Genomic DNA, 10,660 nt, shown 5'->3' with positions numbered 1-10,660 from the left:
ATAAACTGGGATTTATAATGTTTTTTAATTGTTGTTTTTTTATAATTGCATGCAGCAATTCATCTAGGGATCATGCAAGGTTTATGAAGACTTGACCAGCGCAGAAAACTCTGACAAGAGAAAGAAAGACAAAGATAAAAAACAAATAAACAAAGCACAAACACATTTTAGATATTTTTGAAACCCACACATAGAGATTATATTCTTTTAATTCCACAGATACAGATTACACAATAGGCCTAATCTTGTAAAATTGTTTTGTAATCTCATCCAACAACTGCAAGTGCCACTTAAAATACTGAAGTGTGCATCTCTGGCAGTGACACTTACACTTTGTGTGAAGTGACTGTTGTGTCTGCACTGCAGTTGCCAAGCAACCAAATGAAAGACAGCCATAAGTGCTGACTGGGGACCAGTTTACAGCCACCAGCCCTAAACCATTAACAGGCATACCCGGGCCTTATTTTCCTATAGTTTTTGCCACCATGCTGATCGATTCTGATCAAAATTTTCTCAGTTACTCCAATACAGTCCAATGGGGCATGGGGAAACTCAAATAGTCAAACCCAAGAAGCGATAAAAACATTCCCTTTCAACACAATACCACTCACACTGCAGTTACACATGTCTTTAAATAGCTGCGATTGAACAATTATCACATGACATTTTGGTAACAATTGCTCATTTCATACTTTTTGGCATTGCTCACACACTTTCTTGTTTACCGTGCTGGCTGCTGGTACTTGAACTTCCTACTTGCTAACCAGCTTACGCTATTTAAAATAACATATCTAGTACTGCAATATACAAAAACTTCAGGTTATAGATAATAGAAAATTGGATGTAGACAGGTCTCATTGTAGTGTGGGTATTATTGCGTTGAAAAGGACATGTTTTGGATGCTTTTGGGTTTGACTTTTTGAGTTTCTGTTTGCCCCATTGGACTGTATTGGAGGGCAGCGCTCCCTGAATACTCATTAAAAAATGACCAAATGCTGACCTCAGATCAGTATCGAAGGGCGAGCCCCCCCCACCAGACCTGAGCCTACCTTCCCAGCCGATCTTTCCGTCGCCGTCTGAGTCTCCTGCCAGGAGGAAAGCTCTGGTCTCAGCCGCAGTCAGAGGCCTCGCTCCCCTGGAGAAATTCTGCAGGAACAGCCTGAAGGAGAGCAGGGCGCACACACACACACACACACACACACACACATACATGAAATCTGTCTGTACAGTACTGTGTCCTTCAGCTGTGGAGAGACTACAGACAGTATGGTGAAATGCAAAAAGAGAGAAATCTGTCAGGTTTTGCTCAGACAGGATAAGTTTTGCGTGTCAGACTCAACTGTAACTCATCCTGCTCTATGTAGCCGCTCTTGTCCTGGTCCAGGATCTTGAAGACCCTCTCGATCTCCGACGGAGTCTTCTTGGACAAACCCACAGTTTTGAAAAACATCTTGGGGCTGAAGGAATCTTTTGCTGAAAGTGAAACGATAGATAGAACAACTTTTGATGCATAATATTATCTGTAGACAACCTATCCTTCAAAAAATCCATCATGCAACAAAGGACCTCAAGTCCTGGGACAAGAGCGTCAGCATCCGCTTTCTCCTCCATCTCCTTACCTTTACAAGCATTAATAGCTGAAGTGATATCCGAGGCGGCCAGGAAGTCGGTGATAGCCATGACGATGGGCGATGCTGGGGTCTGGAGTGACACGAGGCTGCTGATGGGCAGAAGAAGAGCAACTGGTGACAGTGAACCGGTTTTACCCCCTGGTGTCAGAAACCACCAGTGTCTTCCTGTCCCCTGTCACCTGCAGCTGGTCCCGCAGAAACCACTTCAGCCTCGAGTGTGTGTGTGTGTGTGTGTGTGTGTGTGTGAGGGAGCTTGCTAGAGAGCTTTGCCCATTACACAGCTGTGTTTTTGAGTGGTTTCTGTGGTAAGTGAGTGAGGAAGGGGTCAGAGGTCGTGGTTGGATCTGTGTCTGGCCAAACGGACCCCAGCCAGGTAGGGTCCGTCTGTAAACAAACAGTAGTCGGTGGGGTTATATTTGGGGTTAGCTAGAGGGAACCTGGCTGGCCTGCTTTCCCTCTTCGCTCATGTTTCCAACCACAGTCGCCGGCTGCTCGCGGTCGTGCGGCGGCCCTGGCACGGCTTCCTCAGCCTGTAAACATCCTGTTATGTTGTGGCCTCTGTCGCTTTTCGGGCCGTCTTCCATGGTTGTGGCTGTCTCCGCTCACAGCCGCTTCACTCTGACACGCTGCATTTAGCTTGTGAAGAGCTCCAATCCAAAACGAGTTCACTACAATTTAAAAAAACCCAATGCTAAACCTGCTCTTACAACATGGTTAATGGGATGAAAATAACACTCACACACTGTGGGTTATTATCAAAGTGATTAATTATCTTAAGACCTTACTTATACATTACGAGGATGCTTTACTTTCTTTTCTAACATAGCACTGTGAGCATCAGGAAACAATCTTGTCCAAAATGGGTATAAAGCATTCATATTGTTGCTGTTGGGTGGAAACCTTGAATCTCTAAAATGTCAACTAAGAAAAACAGCCTTGTTTTTAGCTCTATGCATTTTTAAGTTTGGTTTTTAAAAGGTTTTCATCAGTTGTTATACACTTTTCTCATGCTATAGAGGACCATGTGATTCTTCAATTGATTCAAGTTGGTAAAAATGTTATCTTTGTGGATTATTATCACAGTTATCAACTATCTTAAGTACCTTAAGTTACACAATACTTATATATTTAGAGGATACTCTGCTCTCCAGGTAACAAACTTTTCTAAAAATCAATATATTTGCCATGCAAGGCTGAGCCAAGTCTTTGTAAAAGAAATCTGGAGCCTTTCACTTTTTCTTTACTCTTGATGATAACAGTGTTTCACCCTGAACCCACCAGTCTGTCCACCTGTTGTCCAGTGGGACACACACATTGTTTTGCTATATTGTAAATCTATTAGAGGGGCTCTCTGGCAGCCACCTGCTGAAAAATTCACACACTCGCAGGTGGCTGCTCAGGAAGCGGATAATGGTTACTTGGCAAAGCTGCAGACTTTTGTTCTGATGAAACCCAAATACAGAATCCCCCCCCCCCCAAAACCGCATTTGACCTCGACTCTGTGACATCATTTTGACTCCTTGTAAAGCCCCATTCTGATTTGAAATACGGTGTTTTTCCACAGTTTTGGTTTTTACAGCTCCCATGTGTGAGCGAGTGCTGGTGCTCCTGCGTCACACCGGGCAGCACGTGTGCACCCGAGGCCCGGCCAGAGTGACGTTAGCCCGGCTTCCTCAGGATGGACTACAGTAGGGCCTGCAGCAGCCAGAGGGGCCGAGGAACGACAAAAACATCCTCCCCCCCCCCTTCTTGTCCCCGCGTACCTGCCCCCCTCCCCCCCACCACTTCAGCCTTGTCCCTTTCCACGCTCCGACGCTTGTTTGCAGGAAGACCAGACTTCCTGCGTGATGGAGCAGAACGGGGGAAGCGGTGGATGAGAGGAGGAAGAAGGGGGGGGGGATGGGGCAGAGAGGAAAAGACAGACAGAGAGAGAGAGATGGATGGGGATGGGGTGGCGGTCCTGAGCACGTAGTTTTCACTCAGCGCTGATGTGATTGTGCTGGTTGTTTTCTTGTGTCGTCTGTGGATAAAACAGATTTCAGGACAGGCCTTCTTGGGTAGGTAGAAAACTATGATCTTGTTTTGTTTGTCTTCTGCACCTAAGAATAGTCTCGTCCCATGTCTGCTCACCAGGCCAGGGAGTGGCCAATTCACCATGGGATTTAGTTTGAGACAAATAAAGGCATTTTATGTTTGTATACAACTCCCAGTCGTGCCCGGACCTGGATTTTTGTACTTTTGCACAGCAGAAGTAAAATTTTTCCCATTTAGTTTAGTTTGAGCTATGGGACAATCAGCACAGGATACGGCCTTTAAATGGAAACCAGTAGAGGTAAGTATTACATGAACCGGTGATGGTTTGCATTTTATACACATGATAGAATGTAAAAGCATGTCTTATTGTGTCAGGGCTGATTACTTTCTTGTTCTGTGTTGAATTGGTTAGTAAAAGTAGTTGAAAAGTCTGTGTATCACTAAAGCAGATTGGATAATTATGATGAGTAAGCATGTAGGAGTTTGGTGTCTTGCTCAAGGACACTTCAACAGAATGCATGGCTGTCGATTAACACACGCACACACACACACACACACACACACACACATACAGGCTGTTGTGGGGACTGAATATGTGAGCTTTGGGTTACAGGCCGGTCTCTCCCCTGTGGCATATCATGTGTTTGAATTTCAAGTAAACAACCAAAAAAAGGTCGCATTTATTTTTTGTTTTCTTAGGTTTCATCATTTTGTCTAAAATCTAGAATAGCTCGACTCCAAAGCTCCTCAAGGGAAAACAGCAGCATGAGAGCTTTATACTGTCTATGGAAGCTCACATGCTAAAAGACAAATTATCTCACTATGGTATCTAACTGGGACATAGTTGTTTTAATCAGCGCTTGCCTTGGATAGATTGTTGCTGTCTATTAAATTTCCCCCAAAGCTCAAGTGTGTTATTGGCATCTCTCTCTCTCTCTCTCTCTCTCTCTCTCGATCGATTCATTCATCTCTGTCTCTTTTTCTTTCTCTTTCTCTCTCGCTTTCATTCTGAATATTGAGTTTCGATTTTTTTGTTATATGTAGTAAAACACAGTTTTGCTAATAAATTAGTCATCATTATTGTTTGATTATTGTTTGTAGCAATTCCTAAATTGTGGCTGAGCTAACTCCTACAATGACCTTTAAAGCAGGCCACTCCTGCAGTTTGGCCTTTCTGGCTCAGGACTTCTTTTGATCTCCGCTGCTGGTTTAAATTGTTCATTCAACAGGCCATATTCAGAATTTTGGAAATTTTTGAATAGAGAAATTTTGGATAGAGGTAGTTTGACTTAATCCTGAATTCAGTTGGTGCTGACTTTTTGTATTCTGGTTTGATAAATTACACTGTTTCCTTTGATTGCTATCTATTCCACTATTTGGACATGATAAAATAAATGGTCGTACATTCAAAATCATCAAGCGTCATCATAAACTGTAAAGTGTAATCATTATATGACTCCATATTCCATATTACTGTAACTTTCTAGTGTAGAAGAAAAGGAGGAATATGGCGTGGACAAGGGATGGGCAGTCTTGCCAGAGCCATCTTGACCAGACAGCCTTTCTCATACCGGATATTTCCACACTACCCAGTTATTTGTTGCTGTTGTATATCCTGACCATTTGGCTCACTGTCCTGTTTGTTATCTTCATATTCTTTAAGTTTATGCATATTGGAAAAAGCTCACTCGAGCCTTAAAATCAATAAATCCGCTTTATTTAGGCCTTATATGAAAAAAAAAACTTTTGTCTTGACGTTTCCCTGACGTTCACAGTGACCTTTAGTCTTCGCTGTACGGACAGAATAAATATACAAGGCGTTTAGAAAGACGTGTTGGATTTCAGCGAGTGAATTTGTTTGTGCAGTCGCCGTAATCCCCTCAGTATGAACAATTTGTCTTGGAAACTCTTTGAATTCAGATGAATCATAATGTCATCAGGTTATTAGCCTTAATGTAGTCAGCTCGCTAAATTGTATCTTTGAGCGTTGCTGTAATGTTTGAAACATTTGGCTTCTCGGAGAGAGAGAGGAAGAGAGAGAGAACAAGAGAGACAGTCCATTCATCCGTGCATCCAGCCCAGGAGAAAGTGATTGCTCCTCCTTTTTCTTGGGCTCAGTTACTGTCTTGTCTATTTCTATCTGACCAGCTGTGGTGTGGGCATGCCAGTGACACTCTCAAATTCAGCCAAGACGACCCCCCCTCCCCCCTCCCCCTTCCCCTCCTCCCAGTGACACCCCCTCCCCCCACCCCCTCCTCCTCAACCCCCCACCCCCCACCCCTCCCCTCACCCCTTGGCCCCGCTAACAGTTTTATCTCACTTCTCTCTCCACTGCTTCGCCATCAATCTCTCAAGCCTGAATGTGTGTGTGTGTGTGTCTATCTGTATGTGCATTTTTGTCTGTGTATATATGTGTGTGTGCGTGTGTGTGTGTGTTTTTGTCTGTCACTCTGTCTTCTCTACTGTTTTGACATCAATCACTCAAGCCTGGATTTGTGAGTGTGTGTGTGTGTTTGTGCGTGCGCATGCGTCTGTACATGTATCTATTCAGTGTATATGTGTGTGTGTGTGTGTGTGTGTGTGTGTGTGTGTGTGTGTTTGGGAATGTGTCTTTTGGGTGTGTGCATGTGTTTTGTTGCCATAAGTTCAGCGGAATGAGAGAAAAAAATAAATCAACAAAAACTCTCCTGATCTGCGTTCATTCCTGTTCCCATCATGCCAGCCTTACTTAGTGCTGGGGGATCACCTTGGCCAGATCACATGAACACACACACACGTGCACGCGTGCACGCCCAGACACACACTCATAGATGTTCTCCCCCTCATACACACTTCTGCTGTGATCTCAGTGAGTCACACCTGTTGCACAACTCAGTCCTTGGGGAGAAGAGTTGTTTTGTTGGGTTTCCCTTACCGCGTTCAGCAGCATGAGGAAACTCTCCACCTGCGTTTGTCTCTCTACACTTCTTCTAGATAAAAAGCTAGTCCCCCATTCTCCCCCACATCTTCATTTTCTCTTTGTACTCCTTTCAGTCTATGCCAGTATTCACTGGGTAGGAGACAGAGTGAGTTGAGGGAGTTTAGAGACTGAAGATTGACTTCTACTTATCTTCCAAAATGTTCCAATATCCAATTTTCTGAAGTATCATATGGGCCTCAAACTAATGTAGTGGGTATTTTATGTAATGATTAAAGGTTTGCAATGTACGCTTCTTTATTTTACGGGACTGTATCCAATCAAACTTTGATTTTAAACAGTGAAGTCATTAAACAGTGAAGTCATAAATGTCAGCGTCATACACAGTGTGGAGTGCAGCAATAATCTGATGTTGTCCTGGAGAAGAGGGAAGCTCATCCTCCTCAGGCTGGTAGATATGTGCAGTTCATTTTTGCCGATGCATCCATCTATAAGTTCGCAGCCGTTCCCGTTCTGTTTCTGATCTGTTTGAGCCGTAACCAGGGGCAACCCTGACTCACTACATTTTTGACTGAAATATCGTTGCTGCTGTGCAACTGGATCAGGGCCCGATGAATACCAGCCAGCTTAGGACACAAGTGACAGGATCTGGGCAGCGAGGGAGGGAGGGAGGGAGGGGTTGGGGGGCGAGGGGCGGGGTGGGGGGGATCAGGGACTCCCCTGGGCCTCTCACAGCACAGGAGGGTGGGGGCGCAAAGTAAGTGAAGCGCAGTTAAGATTGGCGGTGTCAGTTAGAGAGGCTCTGCCTGGATTTATTGGTGTGGTGGACAGATGGATGTGAGGATATAGAAACCTAAAGGGTGAATGTCAATATACTGTAACTAAGACCTTTCCCAAAATATATGACTTCTGCAGAGCCTTCTCTGTTTGTTAGAGAATCCATATGGCATTCACTGCAATCTGTAGGCCAAAATAGGCCTCCATATAAAAGTGAGGCTTGGAAAGGACAGTGTCCTATTCCCTGTTTCTATAGCGTGAGGTAGCATGATACGCCCCTGGGCATGATGCTGGTCTGCGGCAGCGCCCTATTCCCAAATAAAGGTATTCATGTATATTGTAAACCTCATCACAGTTAAGATTAGCTGCTGAAACTAATCTGTTCTTATCTGATCGTGGTTGTGTGTGTGAGTGAGAGCTCTGTCAACGTGGGGTCAAACTCAGTTACTCCATAAACACTTTAAACCGGTTGAGAGGCTCCACAGCTGTCCCACTGTGTGTGTGTGTGTTCACGTGTGTGAGTGTGTGAGTGTGTTTGTACAGGTCAGAGGTCACTGTCCTGCTTTTCAACACTTTTCCCACCGTCCTCGGCCGGCCAGCGGTCCTGACATTGCAAGCAGATTCTTCGTGGCTCGTGTGTGTGGCAACTCTATGTTAGCTTTATGTTATTGCTGAAATATCATTTTGCCCTGCTTAGCTGCTCCTGTGGTTTGATTACAGGACATGGTGAGGTAAGTGTTTACACTCGCAGTCAGTCAGCGGCCTACTCTTTAAATGGCACAAGCACAGAAACAGAAATGCTTCCACATAAAGTGATAGGCAGACACAGGCCTTTCACCATTGGTCCGACTACCAGACTGCTGTAATGATTTATTGGTAAAAAGTCGAAAGTTTCCAGGTGTGTTTCTTACTTGCTCTTTGTTGCATCTTATACAAAACAATTGGTGCATTTGAGATCAAAGAAAAAGCAAAAAATGCAAAGGAAAAGGAACAACTCATGCTTTTCTCTATGCATTTATTTATCCTACTACACCAAGGCTAACAGATTGTATGTGTGCATGTGTGTGTGTGTGTGTGTGTGTGTGTGTGTGTGTGTGTGTGTGTGTGTGTGTGTGGAGTCCTCCATCATATAATAACCACCATGGAGGCAAACTGCCACATTGACCTGTTGCATTCATGTTCAAAGGCCTGTAACAGCCTGTATGTTCAGCATAATCTATCAAGACATTTATGACCATACAAGGTCTACTTCCACGCTCACGAGGCCTGGTATCTCTACTGCCATCTGCTGGTGGGATCCTGCAATGACACATGGGGTTGGGGACAAGGTTTCATTACTGTAATCGATGCAGGGACTGTGGGATCATTTTCTTGGTCTTGTTTTCTCATTCATATAGGCTGCCTTTATTTATTGTGAGGAGTCACAGTTTGTACTTGAACTTTGTAATGTTGTAGTGTGTAAATGCTTGTAAAGTAGTAGTGGTGCCCTAGAAGTAGTGGTAGCATTAGTAGCAGTAGAAGTGGTAGCAGCAGTAGCAGCAGCAGCATTAGTAGTAGTAGTAGTAGTAGCAGCGGCAGTAGTGGTAGTAATAGTAGTAATAGTAGCAGTAGTAGTAGCAGTAGTGGTAGTAGTAGTAGTAGTAGTAGTAGTGGTAGCATTAGTAGTAGTAGCCTAGTATTAGTAGTAGCAGTAGTAATAGTAGTAGGTCTAGTAGTACCAGCAGTAGTAGTAGTAGTAATAGAAGCAGTAGTAACAACAACTCCTGTACAGCAACACACCCAAACTAAACGCATGAATCCTGAGCAAAACTTGGGTAGATGGAGCAATATGTTTCTCATTAGACCGTACTTTTACTTTCAGCCTGATCCCACTGAGATTATTTGTATGTGTGTCCTCTTTTGGTGTCTTGTTCTGCCCGGTCAGAGTCTCTTGGTGTAAACAGGATATTTATTTCCAGCTCCATAGTCGTTAAATGTATTCTATATGGTGAGTGATGGAGCAATAAATCAATCCCAGTAAGCCATGTTCTTATAGCACTGGGAAATGAGTAAAGATAGGCTTGCCTCATTTGCCCCAAACACCCCCCCCCATTCCCTCTATCCCCACCCCACCCCACCCGAAATCCTAATACCATCACCCACCCACCCTGCTCGCACAGCTTTCTCTCTGCCTATATTTCTGTATCTCTGTGCTTTTTCATATAGACACTCAGCCCCCTCCCTCTCATACACTTTACACACACACACACACTCTTTGCCCAATATGGCAGTGTCGTTGGCAGCAGTGGTGCTAGTCCAGGCGGGCAGTGTTCCCAGGTCTGGACTAGGGAAGAGCAGGTGTACCGCTGTCAACAGAGGCTCATAAATACACAGCCAGCTATCTGAGATGGATTACACATTTATGTCATCATATTAAAGGCACTCTGTCAGCAAACACTTTAAAGACCCTATAATCTCTTCCTAAGAGAAAAGTCTTTTCTCCTCACAAAGGGAGTTTATGGCACGGCTCTCTGCTGTGTAGCACAGTGCTGATCTACAACAAATTAGTCCTTCATTTGTGATTAGGTTTGAATTTGACACCCAGATGCAGAGCTCGACCCCGGCTTAGACACTTTTAAATGCAAAGAGTGCAAATTAACATGTTTCCTCACAACTTTGACCTGCTAAAGACGCAGGGCATGGCTTTTCTTTTTTACTACTGTTCAAGCCACGCACCTTGTACAAATATGTACACAACAGTGACATATTTACCACTCTCTGTGTTGTTATTCTAGTGTCCCATTTCAATCCCTCTCCTCCCAAACCAGCAGCACCCCCCCCCCCCCCCCTCTCCCCCTACGTCTGCAGCCATGAGAACCTCCTGTGTCCAAATAAAGGCTGCGGACGGCACTGCCAGCGTCCTGACTGGATGTTTCATTTTCACATTTTACCCAGAGTGCTTTGCTGCACCCCGTTGCACCAGTGTTGGGCAGTGAGTTCAGAGCCTGGAGCTCCATGTGTCGCTCACCTCGGGCGTCTGTGTATTCTGCATGCTCAGAATAAGCCCAATGATCTCCAATTACCCTCCTCTCACGGATTGTTTGGTGTCACTTGCCGTCTGCCGGCTGGATATGATGATTCTGTAAAAGGATAGTTACGCAGTTTTTTTGGCATGGGGTGTGTGCGTTACAACTCAATTGGAGCTGTAAGTTGTAGCTGGCCGAACCATTTAATTAGAAAATTGAAGCTGAAGCGCTTGTTCTCACCCTCTTTTTCCACAACAAACACGTTCTTTCGTTGGTTCTCCTAGTCTACTCATTGG

At 44.5% G+C, this 10,660-nt stretch overlaps 1 protein-coding gene across 1 annotated transcript; it reads right to left on the bottom strand.

The window, feature by feature from the left end:
- Nucleotides 1-10: 10 nt before the first annotated feature.
- On the bottom strand, nt 11-1,746 carry LOC139639340 (parvalbumin, thymic-like). Its single transcript, XM_071513425.1, has 4 exons — nt 1,620-1,746; nt 1,341-1,473; nt 1,050-1,159; nt 11-110 (listed from the first exon to the last, which is right to left on the bottom strand). Exons 1-4 carry the CDS (start codon nt 1,678-1,680, stop codon nt 82-84), a joined length of 333 nt encoding a protein of 110 aa, XP_071369526.1. The 5' UTR covers nt 1,681-1,746; the 3' UTR covers nt 11-81.
- Between the last annotated feature and the right edge of the window lie 8,914 nt (nt 1,747-10,660).

Source organism: Centroberyx affinis, unplaced genomic scaffold (assembly GCF_046629955.1).
Source record: "Centroberyx affinis isolate AG114_WGS23_722 - 3 ecotype Tasmania unplaced genomic scaffold, CSIRO-AGI_Caff_v1 ptg007141l_1, whole genome shotgun sequence".
NCBI lineage: Eukaryota > Metazoa > Chordata > Actinopteri > Beryciformes > Berycidae > Centroberyx > Centroberyx affinis.
The sequence above is the reverse complement of the archived record's forward strand: the minus strand, read 5'-3'. Positions and strand labels throughout refer to the sequence as shown.